The 20,278-nt window shown below is 45.8% G+C and overlaps 2 protein-coding genes across 3 annotated transcripts in view; one reads left to right on the top strand and one right to left on the bottom strand.

Moving 5' to 3' along the window:
- The window catches only part of ATG10 (autophagy related 10), a 59,114-nt gene extending 49,083 nt beyond the window's left edge, over positions 1-10,031 (top strand). For both annotated transcript variants that reach the window (XM_083882819.1, XM_083882818.1), the window contains 3 exons: positions 7,681-7,778; positions 8,055-8,174; positions 8,544-10,031. In XM_083882819.1, coding sequence (XP_083738945.1) covers positions 7,681-7,778; positions 8,055-8,174; positions 8,544-8,556 — 231 coding nt within the window. In that variant the 3' untranslated portion in view covers positions 8,557-10,031. The remainder of the gene's footprint in view (positions 1-7,680; positions 7,779-8,054; positions 8,175-8,543) is intronic.
- Positions 10,032-13,469: 3,438 nt separating this feature from the next.
- On the bottom strand, positions 13,470-15,336 carry RPS23 (ribosomal protein S23). Its single transcript, XM_083884095.1, has 4 exons — positions 15,247-15,336; positions 14,839-14,998; positions 13,877-13,997; positions 13,470-13,665 (listed from the first exon to the last, which is right to left on the bottom strand). The coding sequence occupies exons 1-4, from the start codon at positions 15,248-15,250 to the stop codon at positions 13,519-13,521; spliced, it is 432 nt and encodes a 143-aa protein (XP_083740221.1). The 5' UTR covers positions 15,251-15,336; the 3' UTR covers positions 13,470-13,518.
- Positions 15,337-20,278: the final 4,942 nt, after the last annotated feature.

Raw genomic sequence — 20,278 nt, 5'->3', positions numbered from 1 at the left:
TTTTCCCCATAAGACTTCATAGACAATAATCTAGTCCAATTAATTTCATAGAGAGAGAAGACCAAATAATGAACTAATACTTAATGTAAAGTAAATAAAGAAGCTTAATGGATAAGCAGCTGACTGATGTGCAGCTGATGGCATCTACCAGGACTTGTGCAAGGCATTTGACACTGACGTGACATCCTTGTCTCTGAGCTGGAGAGCCATAGGTTTGGTGGATGAATCCCTGGGTGGGTGAGGGATGGGTGGTCACACTTGGGGATTTGAGTCAATGTCCAAGTGGAGACTAGGGATGAGTGGTGGGACCATGGGGACCTCATGGAGCTCAGCAGGACCTAGGTCAGGGCAATCCCAGGCACCAGCACAGGCTGGGGCTGAGCAGATGGAGCAGCCCTGGAGAAGCCCTGGGGGTGCCGTGGGGCAGAGCTGGGAGCCCAAACCCCTGTGCTGGGCTGAGCCCCAGCGTGGGCAGCAGGGGAGGGGGATTCTGCCCCTCTGCCCCCTCAGCTCAGAGCCCACCTGCAGAGCTGCCCCAGCCCTGGGCCCAGCACAGCAAGGAGCTGGAGCTGCTGCAGCCAGGCCAGAGGAGGCTCCAGGATGAGCAGAGGGATGGAGCAGCTCTGCTGGGAGGAAAGGCTGCCACAGCTGCCATTGTTCAGCCTGGACAGGAGAAGCTTTGGGCTGACCTCACTGTGCCCTTGCAGGGCCTCAAGGGGCTGCAGGAAACATGGAGAGAGACAATTGCCAAGGGCTGGAAGGCCAGGACACAGGGAATGGCTTCCCAGTGCCAGAGAGCAGGGCTGGATGGGATCTTGGGCAGGAATTGTTCCCTGGGAGGGTGGGCAGGCCCTGGCACAGGGTGCCCAGAGAAGCTGTGGCTGCCCCTGGATCCCTGGCGGTGTCCAAGGCCAGGTTGGACATTGGGGCTTGGAGCAGCCTGGGACAGTGGAAGGTGTCCCTGCCATGGCATGGGGTGGCACTGAATGGGCTTGAAGTCCCTTCCAACCCAAATCATTCCAGGATTCTATAATAATTTACATGCAGAGATAAAAGCAATATGAAGTTCCCTGCCAGTTTCTTGGGCAGAATTCAGGACAGACTTTTAAGTCCTGGTACTATTGTTACATGAATTATTCTGATATAAAGATTCAGTAATATCTTCCATGCAGATTTGTAATTAATCAAACAAATTACAATGTAATAGTATTGATTCTCTTGATTATTTTCTACTTCTGTGGAAAAATCTGTTTCAGTGCTATGCGTTGCATTTACACATAATTTATCTAGCAGTGGTTCTGCTTCCAGAGACCTTCCCAAGCAGAGATTTGTGGAGTAAGTTTTAAGAGCCTTCCCTTCCTGGTCTGGCATTTCTCCTTGTAAGCTGAGGTGGGTTCTGTTCTGTCTTCGCCCCACAATGACTGCTGGCTGTTCACTACTGGAATGAATCTGCCTACTGAACATTCCCCCCTTATGGAAAAATCCTAAATTACGTGACAGCATTGACCGCACAGTATGAAAAAAGTGAGGATCAAATATGGCACACTCAGATCCATTTGAAAGGCCACTGGAGTGGCCACAAGGCATTGTAAACTGTTTTTTTTTCCCTTTATTAATAAAAAAAAGCATTTTGAGGTCCACTGAAATGGGAGTTAGGTATCTGTGCTAACAGAAAGCAGTTTATACCTAAGCACCTGTGCTCTCGAGTGGTGGCAGCAGATGGTGTCAGCAGTTCAAAAGCATTTAGACAAATTCATGAGGCCACTTGTCCATAAATGGATGCAAAATGACCTGGCAGGAGTGTGTCCTCCAGTGCCCATGGTGTAGATTTGCTGGAGCAGTGCAGGGGGAGTGAACCACAGAGGGAGCCCAGGCTTGTGCTGTCCCAGATGCTGCTGAGGGAGGCAGAAGCCACTGCTGGGGCATCCACTGGAATCTCAGGGATTATGGAATGAACCCTTTCAGGCTGCTTTTGTCAAATGCCAGCATGGGTTTGGGTTGGGTGTTTTTTTTTTGTTTTTTTTTTTTTTTTTTTTTTTCTTTATAAATTTTTAATCAGAGTAGGAAATCTGTCTCCAGCGTCTTTTCCATACTTCCACAGCTTGTTGGATCGTTCAGTTTTGCACCTTAGATGAATCTCGTAACTTAAGAACAGATTTTAAATAGTAATTAATTAAGACTATATGCTACATAACTAAAATGGTGACAACTGAATTAATCTACTTTTGGCAAGCATGGAAGAAGAATCATCTGTTTATTTCTTAGGAAAATGGCTGAGATGCCATTTCTTGACAATGTAACTATGGACCTGCCAATTTTTAAGTACAAAGTTTTCTTGAAAAATCCTAAATGCATAAGTTACGTGCTTGTGAGAAGCTTTAAAGAGCCTTAAAAGAAGCTTGTTAAGCTATAGAAACATGCCTGAGTGTCACCTACTGCTTTGATTCCTCCTGTTCTTAAAATTAATAATTCAAACCTTATTTTATATATATATCTAAAATACATAATTATAGATCAGCAGTGTTGGCTATTCTTGATTACTATTTTGCTTGTCCTGAATGACCTCTTCTGCCTTTCAGAGATCTTGTGTTAGCTATTTATTACCTTTAATAAAATAGTGAAATCATAAAATGTAAGAAATAATTACTACTCTTCAAAACTGTAAATACTCTAGAATCAGGCAGAATTGGGGCATAAAATATGAATTACAGAATCACAGAAGGGTTTGGTTTGGAAGGCACCTTCGTTGGGATCCATGATGGATTTGAAACAGCAGATGCAAAGTGGTAGGCGTGGTTCATCTCAGAGAAATTCTGGCTGTGTTACGTGTCCTTGTATTTCTGTGTTGTAGGATCTGCCAAAGCATCTCTGCTTTCCTCAGGAAAACATAGCCATTTAATTGCCTTTTCAGCTTGGACTTGGTATTTGATGAAAGAAGGACAGGATCCAGCTTAATTGGCTGTGGGGTGTTGGAAGTAGTAAAAGTGTTAATAAAAAATTGTTGCTGAAGTTGGTTGTGGGTCTTCGGTAGCACACAGGGAATGGGGACATTAAATGATGGGGGCAACTGCAATTGCTTGCCTGCAAAGAGCTGGGGTGTAAATGAAACCACTCTGCAGCCTCCTCTGACAATGACAGGCTCAGTAACCACAGAAATCTGCTTTTTGGGGCTAGTTTGCACTTCTTTGTCTTTTTGTGCCTTCATGCTTTCCCTTGCTCAATGCCAATGCAGACCTGCTTTGATTGTCTGAGAAAAGCAGGAGAGCTGTGGCAGTGGCACTTGCCTGGTCATTCCTCAGCATGTCTCACAGGCAGGGAGGTTGTTCCATCTTCAGCTTCTGGATTTGATGAGGTTTCTGTGTTTTGTTGCAAAGCTGGGGAAGCTTGCCTCAGTTGTGCCAGTAGGATGATTTGACCTCTGGTTGTGAATTGAAGTCAGTGACCATAAATCCTAGGCTGGTTTGGGTTGGAAGGGACCTGAAAGCCCATCCCATTCCATCCCCTGCCATGGGCAGGGACACTTTCCACTGTCTCAGGCTGCTCCAGGCCTTGGTGTCCAACCTGGCAGGGATCCAGGGGCAGCCACAGCTTCTCTGGGCACCCTGTGCCAGGGCCTCCCCACCCTCCCAGGGAACAATTCCTTCCCCAGCATAATCCTAAGTCAGTAGGATGGAGAAGACCTGTACAATTACTGTGCTACCAACAGCTTTATTACTGTGATTTACACCTTCTATCAGGATTATAAAAGTTCCCTGTGTCATTACAGTTCTTCAACTGTTGTGTTTGCAACATAGGGATTCCATAGTAATAGAGTTTCCATTGTAGTAATTCCATTATTAGAGGAAAATCCCTCTGACCTCAAGTTGCACACATTTGAAGTTCCATGTATGCAGTTACTGTTGTGGGACTCGGGGTCAGTCTGAAGAGAGAAATTTTCCTGCCTTCTTTCTGAATGTGTAGAGTTGGATTATATTAACAATTATTGATGTGTATGAAAATAAAGAATGAAAAAGAAGATAGACCATGAATTCAAGAACATAAATTACTTGTGGTATAATCTTGAACGAAGACTTTTTCCTTAAACCCAGCTGTTTGTTTCAGTAAATGTGGTCAGAAATTGGGAGGAAGGGAAAATCTTGTATCCTCTTTAGTAATTGCATCACTGTTTCCTTTTCCTAAATTGAAGAGATTATGGGGGGCATGTTTTATTAATTCTGCCTTCTTTTTCTGAGCTGGTAACTGGCGTTTTGAATGCTGCTGGGAAAATGTCTGGAATCAATTGGCACTGGCTGTGGTGTTTTCAGGTAGGATCCTGCATGAAATTTTTGACACCCTTGTGTGAATTTATTTTTGCAAAGCAACATCATGCAAACCAGCTTGGGGAAGAAGCAGTTTCAGGCACAAATCCCCTGCACTGTCATCAATGGAGAGACCATAAATGTTGTGATGGATGCTTGAAGGCAGTTTAATGTAGCACTGGAGAAAATAGAAGCCATTACCTCTGGAAGAGCTCCAGTTATGACAGAGAAAATAAATGGTGCTGTTACAAGAGATGTACTGACAACAAAATTCCTGCTGGCTGGGGAGGAGAGCAGCAGAGCACGGTACAGAAACCTACAGACAATTACCCGTTATCTGAAGTAATGTTTATTTTTGGTTTAAATCCGACATGGAGACTGCTTGATAAAATGACTTAATCCAATCTGACGGAAGTTTAGTCTTAATTATACTTGTACTTGGGAACTGCCCAGTCTTTGCCACTGCTCAGATCAGTGTTGTGACATTTCCCTGCTCAGTGTCTGTATGTGGAGGGCTGTACCTGCACAGACAGTGAACAGAGAGCTGTGCTGCCAGTGCTCACTCAAGCCCAGCCTGGGCTGGCATTCCTGAATAAACCAGGTTCAGGACAAGGGGGAACAGCTTTCCACTACCAGGAGGAAGGATTGCATGGGATCTTGGGAAGGAATTGTTCCCTGGGAGGATGGAGAGGCCCTGGCACAGGGTGCCCAGAGAAGCTGTGGCTGCCCCTGGATCCCTGGCAGTGTCCAAGGCCAGGTTGGACACTGGGGCTTGGAACAGCCTGGGATAGTGGAAGGTTTCCCTGCCCATGGCAGAGGTGGCACTGAATGGGCTTTCAGGTCCCTTCCAACCCAAACTATTTCAGGACTCTGTGATTCATTTTCAGTCAATCCCATGGAACACTTTGTGTCTTTCATCCATCTCTCTCTCCCAGGGTTTTTAATGGGAGGAGTTGAGGCAACAGCTACAGCAGCAGGCACAGAACATCCTCACACATCTTTCTTGCATCACCTAGGAGAAAGGTCTTTCTACAGAAAACAAATAAAGCAACATTTTGAGCTTCCAAATACAGCAGAGCCTGTGAAAATATTCCTTCCCTTTCCCAGCCCGGTCAGACTCAGAGGAATATGCAGATGTGTCATGGATTCCAGCGTGTGGTGCTGAACAGCCACTGCTGTATCTCAGCATCAAAGCTAGATAGATTCAAAATCATAGACAGATCCAAGAAAATAATGTTGATTTCAAATAAACTGTGGGTCATAGTATTACTGCCCAGAAGAGTTGTGGGCAACCTGCAGATGGGTTAATGCAGTACAACGGCAGCAAGTGCTTGTAGGAATTGACTTGAAACTCTCACACTGCCCTGGTGCATGACTGACTGGAAAAAGACTAATTGTAAACAAGAAGTGAGATGATTCATATAATTTGTTTGTACTGTTTAGCATTTTTTTCTTCATGAAGTCCCAGTAGGACTTTATATTTTTGGTGTAACTGGCACTGGACCAGCCTACATGAAGGGTAGAATGGCTGCCTTAATATTTTGCTCAGGATGCATTTCAGTGCGTGTGGAGTGTCATCATTCTGCCAGGTAAGTGCAGCAGGCAGTGAACTAATGCTAATGAGGCTGATGCAGCACAAACTTTCATTTATTTTCACCTGACAGTGTTTGAGAAGGACTTGGGGTTCATCCCACTGCGGACACCCCACCCTCTCTCATGGTAGGCTGGCTCCTGGGCAGGCTGGGGGCCTGGCAGTGAGAGGCTCTGTAGCCCATTACCAATTCTGAAATCATCCAGGGCTTTGATAACTCCTGCATTTTTATTGGCAGCATCCCCATGCTTCCTCCTCAGAGCTGCTGTGTCAGTGGTTTAACCTTGGGTGTGCATCAGAGCCTCAGAGGATGCCGCTGTGTACAGGATTTGGAATGTAGCATTTGCCTGAATCAGAGCTGATGCTTTCAGAGTGTTTTCCCTGATGATCCACAAGCTTCTCATTCCCACTTCAGCCTTTTTGCTTTTTAAAGGCTGTTCCTTAATGGCTCTTAGTTCAGGATTTCTTTTGGTCTCTTGTACTTTTGTGGTTTTCCTGCCAGTGTGCGACACATTCCTGTCTTTTGAGTAGCTTGGAATTCCTGTGTTTGGGAATGTTTTCAGTGTCACTGTGTTGTCATTTTGTAAGAAGAGGAAGGACTAAAAGAAGAAAGATGTAGAATGCAAAGGTAATAAAGCATTTTTAAAAATCAAGTCTGGCCTCCCTGTGTCACTCACTGGTGGTTTGCTGAAGCAAGAAGTGAAGGCAGAATCAAATACTGGGGGTCAGAATGGTTGGGAATAACTTCAGGCTGAATATTCAGCTTTGGGAATTATCTTCATGCCTCATTCAGAGAACTAAGTCACTTAAACCCAGGTTATTTCTCTCTTCTTCCTGGCAGTTTGTGCTGTCTCCTACACTCATCTCCTGTATAAGGGAGCTTGCTGAAATTTTTTTCACAATTTACTTTTTTTTTTTTTGTCCTTCACATAATAGTTTTGTAAAGGTTATTAACTATATACTTTTTTATTTTTTCCCTGTGTTTGAGGTATACCATTGGCACAACCCATGTATTTTCTGGAATTATTTGGAGGTCTAAGTTAATTTGAGCAGATAATGAAAAGGGGGGTTTAATTCAAAATACTACTCTTTCTCAAAGAAAAACTGCATCAATTCACTTTTGACAACAGCAGATGGTAGCATTCTTACGCATGTTATCTGTTTGCAGTGTGAAACAAAGCTTTCTGAACACCCTCTTTTGTATATTCTGAGGCTTCTGGGAGTTTTTAAAAGTTCTCTTAGACATGAAGGGATTGATCCTCATGAGAACATTTTCAGCATCAGAACCAAGTGGAAGTTAAAGCCACCTTGAGAGCACTTCCTTCTCCCTTCTTGCTGCCTCTCCAAAGGGAGCCATGTGTATTTTGCAACATCAGCCTGAGAAGATACCAGGGCTCAGGGTCGTGGAAGACCTTACTTCCTGAGGGGAATGGGTTTTATGTGTTACATTTGATCAGACTGGTTCACACAGTAGCTTTGCCTCTCCTCGTCCAGTTAATGCTGATACAGTAACTTGAGTTACTTTTGCAAACCATTACGTTTTAACTAAAATAGTGGCATAGCCTGGTTGCTGATCTTATTTCCCCTTCAACAGAGGAGGATGTATATTATTGATGTGTAATATATACAATATGTATTAATTTGTCATGACTGTGATAGGAAGAACAATGTGAGCTAGGATTCTGAAGTGAGAAGAGTTGTATCATGCACCCTGCCTTGTCTTCTCCACATGCATGTGATGAGTTTTCTGTTTTTCCTTTCTGTGACAAAGCAAATTCTGTTCCCTCTCAGGAGCACCCCATCCTCGGGCAGCCTTTCTTTGTCCTGCACCCCTGTCGAACCAATGAATTCATCTCTGCTGTGCTGGGTGGCTCACAGGAACGCCACAGGTGAGGGGCACTGCTGGACCTTGAAAGGCTTTATGCAGTGCATGTAAAGTCAATCAGCTGCAGAGTGTAAATGGCCAAAGCTACTTCCTTGGCCCAAGCAGAATAAGATTTCTGTATTGCCACTTCAGGCCTGATAATTAAAATACATTTGTGATAGGAGAAATGAAGGAATAGCCCCATCTGAAGTTGTTTTGTGACTGTTGAGTCTGTCTGCAAATCAGAAAAAGATGGCATGATATATTTATGGTGCTTTTTTTGTGTTCTTTTTTCCCCTAGACATACAAATTACATCATACTGTGGCTCAGTACTGTAGGCCCAGTTGTGGGCCTGAATCTTCCTTTGAGTTATGCAAAACTGGCACCTGAGCAGAGCACAGATGCTGATTTGGCTGAAAGGTAAGAGAAAAGGAAGTCATCCTTTCCTCTCCCATCTTCCTGTTTCAAAGATCTGATGGATAAATGGCAGAACCATTACCTCTTCTGTTGAAGCTCCTGGTTCAGTTAATTTAGGACTCATCTTTCAGTGTTTTGCTTACCTGCCTGCCTTGTTGCCTTACTTGCTTTGCAATGAAAATTTGTGCAGAGAGAGAGATGCTTCGCCCATTGCTGACACCCTTCATGAGTCCAGAGGGTTCCTGATATCCTGGGGTCTCTCTCAAGAGAAATGCTTTATATTGGTTCCCCCAGCACAGGTTGGGTGTCTGGCATAACTGCTGCAAGGATTTTAATTTAACTCCTTTTTTGTGTTTGCTGTCTCCTCTCCAGAGCCCTAAGCTGAAGGACTGGGAGTGGCTAGACTGCGATAAAGCTGCTGCAGACTTCCTTACGGATGAAGCTGAAGGATCCTTCCTGGCTGGTCAGCCATACCAAAGTGAAATAATTGCTCATGGCTCTTTCTCTGGCCAGAACTTGCCACTGGTGATGGTGGAAATTGGCTGCAGCTGTGAGGACACCTCCCCAGCACTACCCAGACCTGACCTCCCTTGGGACTGACCTCCCTTGAGGTCACTCATCTCCTGCCTCCTGTGCCTGTGCCCTTGGTGAGGCTGCACACAGATGCACAAGCCAGAGCCTAGTTGCTGGATCTACTGAACTTACCTCTAGAAAATCTGCACCCTCTATGGGGCAGAAAATGCAATGTAAAAAGAAAAATGCTCATGTGATGTGGTGTGAGCTTGTGGCAGTCAGGGTTTGGGGTGAGACTGCTTCATCTGGGAGCCACCTTCTCCACCAGAGCCTGGTGAGAGACCAGCCCGTGTTCCCCAGCACACAGAACATCCTCATCCTGGGAATAATGCACACACATCACATGTCAGGGAGCAAACGGCGTTGGGGCTGTCACAAGCAGAGCTCTTGGAGCCTGCATGGAGTGAGCACGTCCAGCTCTGGAGCTCAGGTGCCTGGAGCAGCCGTGTGGGAACATCTGGCTCTGCCGTGCTCTGCTGCCTGCCAGAGAAGCTCTCCGTGCCCCCTGGGAGCTGCTGTTGTTCCCAATTAGTGTTTCTCGTTGTAGTTGTGGTTGTTCACAGGTTTGCTCCCTACCCTGCACTGCTTCAGCAGCCTCCCCTGACAGCTGTTGGTTTTTTGGGGAATTGCCTGGTGGTACTGCCACTGAGAACCAGATTATGAGGAATTTCCCCACCATCCGTCCTGGCTTCTCTCCCAGTCCCATTTTATTTGCAGTGTAAAACAGAGTCTTGAGCAGCTGACATTGAAACACAGATTTGTACATTCAGCAATTGTCATTTGCACACAGAGTCTAGTGTGTGCCACGTCAGGGCAGGGAGTGTGAAATGCATCCAGATTCTGGCTTTTCAGATTATGTTTTTAACTTCCATTACTTGTCATTGGTGGGTATGGAATACAGAGTGTAGTCTGTCAAATTCCATTGGTGTGGAATTTGTTTGCCAGCCATTTGGAATTAATAATGAAAGCACATAGTTTATTTTGTTCTGTGTCATAACAACCTGAAAAGCCATTTTCCCCGTGTAAGATTTACAAAATATGGCCTGCAGCTACATTGATTTTTTTAACACTTTTGGTAACACGTGCTTGATAATTGCATCCACAGCCTATTTTTAAATTTAAATGAGACTTAGGCAGGAGGAAGAACCAACAAAAAGAGGCAACAGCAGGTTTAAGAGCTGTTGAATGTTCCCCCTGCTCTGTGATCTTCACTTGTGATACCCTGGAACAGAAGAATAGAAGCACTCAGTCTTCAAAATGTGGAATTTATATGTGAAGAAAAATAAATATTTTTATTTTACGTGGAAAAAGTCTCACCACACGTTGCTTTCTACCTTAATTTACCATTTGCAAACAAAGAAGAGGATTGTTTACCAGGGCATTACACATTGTACTGGGCTCAAACAACAAGGTGACAGTGCAGTGTCTCACCAGTATCAAGATTTCCCTGAAATTTACCTGGAAAACCAAGATTCATCTTGGTTAGTACAAATACATGGAGATTAGATAGAGAAACAAATACAAGCTAACACAAATATTTGGGACCAAGGAGATAAATAAGCCCATTTGGATATCAGCTTTTTAATGGCTGGGGTGGGAGGTAGGCACCCAATTTCCTGTTTACATTTATGCCTTAATGACTTAGGATATCTTAACCGAATTTTTATGAACAAAAATTATATATATGTATATATAATTTCTTTTTAAAGCAAGTGACTTGTGGCACTGTTTTGTGATTTTATTTTATGTTGCAATTAATTATTTAGTGAAGCTATTGAAGATCCTTCGACCTGAGCTTGGGTTTTGTCTACATGCATTGTCTGAACTCTTGCATCCTACCAAGGAGAAAATTTCTAGTTTAGATTTGTAAATTTGCTCAGTCGTTCATCTTTGGTAATCTGGGAAGACACATCAAGGGAGGTTCTTTACTTCTGGGGACTCCTTCTAAGAGAGAACAGTCTCATACCTGGCCTTGGTGGCCAGAATCATCAACAGGAAATAATTTTATGTATTCACCTAAGCCAAAAAATGTGTTTTTCTGTGGAATGCAGTTGGTAGCCACATACATAATCCCTCATTTGTGTCAGCATGACCAGGTAAGAATTTAACCCCCTGCCAGGAGATTTGAGGTTGCCTGGCTTTGGTTACTAACAGGAACATTCCTTTCCATGCAGGAAATGTGGAGCTACTTAATTACAGCTAAATACATTCAAGTAATCAGTATCAATTCTTGCTGCAACTACATGAATTTCAGCAAAACTTTCTCAATAACTTTTTTCCCCTCCCTCTTTGCTATGATGAGGTTTCATGAGTCTGTTTGGACATCTGTATTTATATGGCACACATATAAATTCAGTTCCAGCACAAAGGAAGGACGATTGCTCTTCCCTCTGAATGGTGAAGTTACAATTATTTCCTCAAAAATACTCTCTTCTAGAGAACAGCGTGTGTAGGGGTATTTATAACTATTTTTAGTAACATGTAGGCTTTTAAAAGTGTTTCAAGGAATTTAGTGCATTTTTTTAGCAATAAATTCTTACTACCTAGAATAATAATAAAAAAAAAAAGCCTGAAGCTGAGAGCTGCAAAAGTAAAAAAGTAACCCTGTATTGAGTGCTCAGGATTAGGAAGGTGTCACACAGGTTGTTATCTCTTAGATTTCATTGAAATCTTAAAAAACCCTGCATCAGGAGGAAGCTTTCAGTTCCCCGCTTGAGAGCTTGTTGTAGCTGTCACCTCCTGAAGACAAATTCAGCTTAGGGCGAGAGGAGATTTCACTGCTGTGTTTGAACATAGAATGGAATTACAGAGCACCCTCTTAACACCTTCCTCAAGTGTGTTACCAAACAACAGCTTCTCTTGTTAGCAGTGTTATTATTCAGTCAGGTATTGCTGGTGTCAGATGGTTGGACAACTGCTTTAATAAGTGAAAATATTAATTAGTTTTGGTGATAAAGTGGAAAACACGGTCAGCTGTGGATTCTCCTCTTTTGGAGGATTTTGGGGTTATATAACATGTATTTATTAGGCTTAAAAACCCTCTAGTAGCAATTTGGTGATGTTTGGCTCAGCTCATCTTTCTCTTGAGTCTTTCCTGCAGTGTCCAGGTAATACAGGCTATTTCTGGGTACTGGCACAATCACAGACTCATAGGATGGCTGGAGTGGGAATGGACTAAGAGCTCATCCAGTGCCACCCCTGCCATGGGCAGGGACACCTTCCACTGTCCCAGGCTGCTCCAAGCCCCAGTGTCCAACCTGGCCTTGGACACCGCCAGGGATCCAGGGGCAGCCACAGCTTCTCTGGGCACCCTGTGCCAGGGCCTGCCCACCCTCCCAGGGAACAATTCCTGCCCAAGATCCCATCCAGCCCTGCCCTCTGGCACTGGGAAGCCATTCCCTGTGTCCTGGCCCTCCAGCCCTTGGCAATTGTCTCTCTCCATGTTTCCTGCAGCCCCTTGAGGCCCTGCAAGGCCACAGTGAGGTCAGCCCAAAGCTTCTCCTGTCCAGGCTGAACAATGGCAGCTGTGGCAGCCTTTCCTCCCAGCAGAGCTGCTCCATCCCTCTGCTCATCCTGGAGCCTCCTCTGGCCTGGCTGCAGCAGCTCCAGCTCCTTGCTGTGCTGGGCCCAGGGCTGGGGCAGCTCTGCAGGTGGGCTCTGAGCTGAGGGGGCAGAGGGGCAGAATCCCCCTCCCCTGCTGCCCACGCTGGGGCTCAGCCCAGCACAGGGGTTTGGGCTCCCAGTTCCCCTGGGGTTCCTCCATCTGCTCAGCCCCAGCCTGGATCCAGCCCGGGGATGCTCTCCGGAGTCCCCGTTTGCCTGATTTTCCCCGTTTCCTTTGTCAGAGCCCACACAAAATCGTGGCTGGAGCATTTCCGTTTCAGCTGCCGCCCTCCCCGCTCCTGACGCGACATCTGGTGGCGACTCGGCCTCACGACAGCGCCCGCCGAGTCTTCCTCTTCGGGAATTTGGAGATACAGAACCGCGAGGGTGACAGTCCCCTTCCCTTCTGCCTCCCCCAGGCCTTTGAGTACACAAACCTCGGGAGAGATTCTCTACGTATTGATTTTTTCTCCCTTTACATATAAAATATGGAATTTCCACATTAATTCCTATATAAATAAATTATTTGAATCAGAGCCTTACCATCACAACCAAGACCAACTGCAGTTGTGACAAGGGAATTGTTTGCTCTGACATTAGCCAAATAGGTATTTTGAGGTTTTACTATTAATAAACTCCTGAACTATGCATTTTTATCTGCCTAAGCAGGTAAAAACTCAGAGACACCCAAGTCAGTGCACAGCACTAGCGTACAACAACAGGTGTCCTAAAATTGTGCAGCCTTCCCCAAAAAATCCCCAGTTAATTTGTACTGAGCACAGGTGTAACTCTCTGGGTTGGGTAGATGGTTTCCTCACCCCTTCAGGGCCCAAACCCGCTGAGTTCTGTGCCTGTGCTCACAGCTGGGACCAGGAGCTGCCACCAAAACCATTCCCAGCACTTTCAGTGACCATTTCTGATGTGAGGAAGCATCTTTTTCACAATTATGCATTAAAACTCATGCAGTTTCTCATCCCTTGAGAGGACATTTTGATTCCTGTCCCAAAGAAACATTAGGGTTTGGGCTTCTCCTTTGGCCAGATCTTGGAAGAAATTTCAGTTTCTTGGGGAAGATTCTTGTGACCTCCTCCTTCAGCAACCCCTGAATAAGAAGCACAGAACTTTTAAACCAAAAGATTTTTATTGGTGTTCTTGTCAGAGTGGCGAGGATTTACGACCTGGGTCTCTCCTTCTTGCCCTTGTAGAGGGCCAGCAGGGACACGTTGGCTACCTTGACCACCTTGAAGCGCACGCCCGGGATGTCGCCCACGGCGTGTCCCTTGCGCCCGAAACCGGCCACCAGCACCTCGTCGTTCTCCTGTGACAGGGACAGACAGTCAGCACAAATCCAGCATGGAATTCCTCCCTCTTAGGAGGAGTCCCCAGGAGCTGCACCCACCCTGCCCCAGCACAGCCTGGGAACACACAGGGTGCTCCACCAAAACCCCTGAAACCCAACCCACAGTCAGATTTTTCATGGTTTTTCACGCCTTTTCCTCACAAGGTTTTAGGCTTTTTTTGGCAATTACCTCGATGAAGTTCAGGCAGCCATCGTTGGGGACAAAAGCTGTGATTTTTTTGCCGTTCTTAATGAGCTGGACCCTGACACACTTCCTGATGGCAGAGTTGGGCTGCTTGGCTTCCACCCCCCTGCAAGGGAAAACCAGCAGAGACATCAGTGTTGTGGGCCAGGAGGGGCGTTAATTAACACAAAATTAACTTTTTAACCTTGCCTTCAGTGTCAATTGTCTGTATTTCAAGACCTGTGAGCTGTTTAGAAGTACCGAATTAATACTTTATATAATATATATTAATCTAGATTTATGTATGAGTCCATAAAATATCACTTTCTTAAGCCAAACAAACTTAAAATGACCTCCAGAAAAATTCAGTAGAATTCTAAAAAAAAAAAACCTGAAAAAATCGAAATCAGAGAAAGTGCCCCAAAAGCAGAACCTTGGCAGCATCCCAATGAAATTCATACATTATTTGAAAAGGGGAAAAAAAAGGCAGAGAGAGAGTGAAGAGATCTATGATTGATATGATTGATATGTGACACACAAACACAATTTTCTTTCCATTTGAGCCCAAAATCCTGATTAACCCCTGCAAAAAAAAAAACAACAAAAAACAAACCACCCAAAATTTCCTTTTCCCTCTATTTTAAACTAAAATTCTCTATTTTTTCTTACGTTTTAAAGAAACTAATTTTTTAATTTTTGCCCAAAAATTCCGTTTTCTACAATTTTTGAAAAAAAATCCGCCACATGTTTCTAATTTTCCTATAGTATGTGCCAACCTCCTTCCTTTTTTTAAAGGTAACTTTTGCCCAAGATATTTATTTTCTCCCCTCCCTTTTTCTTAAGATTTCTTTTTCTCTCCAATTCCTAGGAGAGAGGAAAAAAACCACCCCGAAAATCCCTATTTTCCCCCATCCTTGGTGGGAGCTGCATCCCTGGTGCGCCCATTCCAGGCGGGAAGGAGCACCCACACTTTCTCCAGGACGATGCCCTTGGCGTGGGAAGCGCCCCCGAAGGGGTTGGCCTTCAGCGCCGTGCCCAGGTGAGCCTTCTTGTACTGCTTGTCGTGCCATTTCTGGTCCCGGCGGTGGCTGCGCAGCTTCCGAGCGGTGCGGAGGCCTCGGCACTTCCCTGCAGGGCGAGACAGAGGCGGCGTGAGGAGGGGAAGGAGCCATGAGGGGAAGGCGGCCTGAGGCCACCATGGCGGGCATGCGGCGGCTAATGGCGGACGCGGCCTCCCGCCCCGCAGCGCCGCCCGCACGGCGCCGAGCCGGCTGGAGAGGGGCGGGCCGCGCTTTCGGAGCGCTGCGGGCACCGCCGCGGATCCCCCAGCCCCAGCCCCGGCCCCGCTCCCGGCCCCAGCCCCGCGTGGCGCTCACCCATCTTCTCCGCGCGGCTGCCGAGCGAGAAAAGAGGGAGGAGAGTCTGCGCCCGCCGCCTATAGCCGCGCCCGACAGGACCCGCGCGGGCTGCCCGCGGCGCGCCTGATCCAAATACCGACCGGCACCGCGAGGGGCGGCCCGGCGAGCAGAGAGGCCTCTGGTTCAGCCCGGCAGGGAGGGGCGGTCAGGACCCCCCGCCCTCTGGCGCCATGGGTTCGAGTCCCGGTGCTGCGGGTTTGTGTCTCCAGAGTGTCGGGTTCGTTCTGCCCGCACAGAAAATTGGGAAAGAAAATTTTGGAGCCAGAGTTAGACATAGAAAACCGGCACTGATTTATTACCGCACCGCGTGCTTGAGGCTGTCTCTCTTCCTGGTCACCCACACCGAGATGCTCACTTTCGTATACTATACACAGTTTGTTACACGAGTGCGTTTTTGCATTTCACAGACTTTTCACCTGTTTCCAAAAAAGCCTTCTACACATAGAAATTAATGTCACAGCTCTTATTATGTACACGTGCCACATCTTTTTCACCCTGACCTGACCTGACCTCAGGGACGAGTTGATGCTCCTGGTTATTACTGGTGTGCAGAACTGCTGATGAAAGATCACCCAATTATTATAACTGACAGGTAAAAAACGCAGGTTTGTTGTGGTGTGGTTGGTTTTTTTTTTTTTTTTTTTTTGGGGGGGGGTGGGGGGGTGGGTGGGTGTGCCCTTATTCCCACAGAGGCCTTTTGGCATCCCTGGAATGGAGGTTTGAAGTCCCAGAGGTTACGGGTTCGAGTCCTGTGGAGTGCTTGGGCTGGGCATGGGCCACTCCCAGGGCCTGGTGGGGCTTGAGCCAGGATTTCTGCCTGGAATAAGCCTGTACTCTGCTGGGATTTGGCTCTTTCCCCAGAGAAGAAGCAACAGGACGAGAGAAAATGGCCTCAAGTTGCAGCAGGAGAGGCTCAGGTTGGATATTGGGAGAATTCCTTCTTGGAAAGGGCTGTCCAGCCCTGGCACAGCTGCCCAGGACAGGGGTAGGGTCCCCATCCCTGGGGGGGATTCTAAAGCCCTGTTGGGGACATGGGTGGGAGTGGCCTTGGCCCTACTGGCAGATGGTTGGACTGGCTGGTTTTATGGATCTTTTCCAACCTCAATGGCTCTATGATTCTTACTGGCAGCTTTTCATGGAATCATGGAATGGTTTGAGTTGGGAGGGACCTTGAATCCTATCCAGTGCCACCCCTGTCGTGGGTAGGGACACTTTCCACTGTCCCAGGTTGCTTCAAGCCCTGTCCAGCCTGGCCTGGGACACTTCCAGGGATCCAGGAGCATTGTGACTTTAATTTCTACACTGCCCCCAAGCAGATCTGCATAGAGCAAAGTCCTGTAACAGAGACAAGCTTGTATTTCTCATTTTTGAGCACTCTTCAAGTCCATACTGCCAAACTGCCTCCATCCAAATCATGAACATTCCCTTCCCTTTTGGGAATGACTCTGAAGAGGCAGTAATTAAATATAAACACATATTTTTTAACACAGCCTGTGCTCATGGCTTAAGTGGAAAATACATATTTTGTGTGTTTATGGAGGGCTGGTTTTACATTCAAGCTTTATAGAATACCTAATAAAAAATTTAAAATACTATAAAAATGCAACCTCCCCCTGCAAAAGAAACCCCAACCAATTTCAAACAAAACCTTAAGCCCCATCACACTCTGAGGAGAAAACATTACTATTGTAAGAGCTATTGAAGATGCTGTTCCAATGTTGGAATGCAGTTGTTGTTTGGTAATTTCAAAACAATTTTGTCTTTGTGAAAAGGCTGCAGCTTTACTTTACAAAGGCAGGAATATTAGGAATACTTAAAACCTGACTAGGAAGACAATTGGTGACTATAACATAAATATACCATAACAAACTGGCATTTATTGGACAAATGTTCATTAAGAGGTCAAGATCTGGGAAAGAGATGGTTTGCCATGAAGCTACTATGGGGTTTACTCTTTTTTTTTAAAACTACACCAGGACTTCAGGACTTCTGTTAACACAGATTTTTTTTTTTTTTTTTTTTTTTTTTTTTTTTTTTTTTTTGCCATATTCTTCAATATTAGTGCTGGGCTTGTTTTTTTTTTTTAATCCAATATGTCAAGTTATAAACACCACATAGCCTCTTCCTCATTCCTGTCCCTCTCCTGGAGGGGAATTGTACCGAAAATGGGTTCAGATAAGAACAGTTTAAAAACTGAAATAAAGTCAGTAATAATAGTTAAAAACATGTGTCTGATTTAATCGAGACAACAAATAAGAATAAAGTCAATTAAGGCTAATGAGTGAGAGGTGTGCAGGCACAGGGGGCCTCAGGGTGTGTCCCTGGAAGGTATCCCATGGTTTGGGTTGGAGCAAGATGACCATCAGTGTCCAACCCAAACCATTCTGTGATTCAGAGAGTCTGAGACTCTTTCCTTTTTGCAGAACTCCCCTCCTGGGCACAGTCCTCAGGGCACTCTGGGCAGCTGCTCTCTTTGGAGAGTGCTACCAGATAAGCGCTTCTAAAATTAAATGTCTCGGTTGGCCAAGCAGACAAATCCACCCAAAATCCCACCACTTATCCTGAAACTCCCGGTATAATCTGATCTCTGATGCCTGGCGTCCCGTGGCGCTGCACAACCAAGGACAGCTGGGTTGTGTGACACACACTGGGATTTTTGTGGGGTCTTTTTGGGGTAGTTTCCCCCAAACCCTTCCCTGAAGGTGGAGGAAGGCTTGGAGTATGCATGGGGATTTCCCAGGGATGGGATCTTTGGGGATGTGGGACACAAAAAGGCAGTCCTGGAATCCCAGACTATTTTGGGTTGAATGGAACCCTAAAACTCATCCAGTTCCACCCCTGTCATGAGCAGGGACACCTTCCACTGTCCCAGGCTGCTCCAAGCCCCAGTGTCCAGCCTGACCTTGGACACTGCCAGGGATCCAGGGGCAGCCACAGCTTCTCTGGGCACCCTGTGCCAGGGCCTCCCCACCCTCACAAGGAAGCAGAAAAGAGTTGTAAAAGGATTAATTTTTGCATCCTCTCCCATAAGGATGCAGAAGGGCTTTTTGGCCTGGTTAGTTTCCCAGGGGGAATATTGTGTTGGAACTGAGACAAGATTTTTGTATATTTCAAGGCTGGTTTTCTGTCTGTGCTTCCATAGTATTGTCAGTACATGGTGAATCAGAGCAACAATGATAAATTAGATTAAAAAGGTGATGTGTTCAGTGCTGATACCTGTAAAGTGGCTGACACCTCACACTTTGGTTGATTTAGGAAGCTTCGTGGTGACCTGACATGACACTGGGAGGTGACTGCAAACAGCTGGAAATGATTTGTGCTGTGTGTGCCTGAGGAGACACAAGCCACAGGGATAAATTATCCATCTTTGTAGCATGCAAACCCAGCCTGTGCACAATTGCTGCAGCACAGCTGTCATCCCAGGGTCTCCATGAGTGTCTGTCTGGTCACACTCTGTGTGATGGGGGGTTGTCTGGACAGGGGTGACACACTGGGGGTGGGCAGGGTGTCATGTCTAACCTGTCACTCCTGACTGCTTCACAGCCCTGACAGAACTGTCGGCCTTTGCACTGACTTGAATAATTACCTTTCATGCCAGGTAGATTAAAAAAAAAAAAAAAAAAAAAAGGAAAAAAAAAAGGCAAAAAAAAAAGGGAAAAAAAAGGCAAAAAAAAAAAAAAAAAAAAAGGCATTGTTTAAAGTACGATAAGAACCATGGTGCCTCCTTCCTGGGGGTGGGAATGTCCTCAGTAGGAGATGTGGAGCACACAAGTGGCACCTTGCTGCCTGGTCATCAGAGGAGTTCTGCAGCAGGAATAACCACAACCAACACCGCACCTCCAAATGGGAGGTGGGGGAAAGATGATTGACAGAGGTTTTAACCCTTTTACTTGGAATACTGGAACACTTTCAGCCTAGCATAGCCCATCTTGCAGGCTGCAAACAACAGGGCAAGAGAGAATGGCCTCAGCCTGGGCCAGGGGAGGATCAGGTTGGACACCAGCAGGAATTTCTCCATGGAAGGGGTGGTCAGGGCTTGACAGGGGCTGTCCAGGGAGGTTTGGAGTCCCCATCCCTGGAGGTGTCCAAGGAAGGGCTGGATGTGGCACTCAGAGCTCTGAGCTGGGGACAAGGTGGAGATCAGTCCCAGGATGGACTCAATGGGCTGGCAGGGCTTCTCCAACCTCAGTGATTCTGGGATTCTGCTGACTTCCCATGGACTTTGCCCTACAGGTGGTTCATTTGTGGCCACAAAAAGTTCAAGGATGAAGCTTTTTCTGGTTGATTTCAGTATAAACCAGACAAAAGTACAACAGCAATTCAAAAACAGAATCACAAGAGCTGCCCTAACCACACCTGTGTCAGGACTGTTGCATGCAAGCCTCATTTCAGAACTTCTTACAAAGCCCAGTAATTCAGAGATGCTGATTTTGTCATAATTCTTCACCAGAATGAAGGATCTACTTTCTTTTCAGGTATCAAGTGTATTTGTTTATGCTTGAACCTCACAAAAAAGCAGAATTTTTGAGAAATGTTGAATTGTTATTATCAACAGGAGTCAAGGGGCGAGGAAAGGCTTTTACTCTGGCTCTTTGCTTCACCAATATTTCAGTTGATTACTGATTAGTGATTTACTATCAGTACCCCTAGCATTAATATCAGCACCCCTAGTGACATAGTCAGGATATTTTCACTGATTTATTCTGGTTTAACCTATGCTGGCAGTTTAGTGTTAGGTGTTTTCTGGGTTGTCTGCAAGCCCCCCATTTTTTCAGATGAAATTTGCTATATTTTTTCTGTGAAATGGTGGCCCAAGAAAGCAGGTATTGATAAATTGATAAATGGAAACACAGGGAGTGAAAGTACAGATAAAGGTGCATTCAGTTGTCACACAGCATCATCTGGGGTTCAGCCTGGGCTGACTTTACCTGTGGCCTCCCATGTGTTGCTTATGCTACTTTATTTCACTTTCTCTGCCCTCACACGACAC

The sequence above is a fragment of the Zosterops lateralis genome, assembly GCF_965231275.1.
Source record: "Zosterops lateralis genome assembly, chromosome: Z".
NCBI lineage: Eukaryota > Metazoa > Chordata > Aves > Passeriformes > Zosteropidae > Zosterops > Zosterops lateralis.
The sequence above is the reverse complement of the archived record's forward strand: the minus strand, read 5'-3'. Positions and strand labels throughout refer to the sequence as shown.

What these genes read in the sequence shown, in the direction of transcription:
- RPS23 (XM_083884095.1), bottom strand. An exon ending in GGCATCGTCCTGGAGAAAGT is followed by an intron (nt 13,998 to 14,838) that starts GTGGGTGCTCCT and finishes TTTCCCTTGCAG; the next exon opens with GGGGGTGGAAGCCAAGCAGC. An exon ending in GCTGCCTGAACTTCATCGAG is followed by an intron (nt 13,666 to 13,876) that starts GTAATTGCCAAA and finishes TCCCTGTCACAG; the next exon opens with GAGAACGACGAGGTGCTGGT.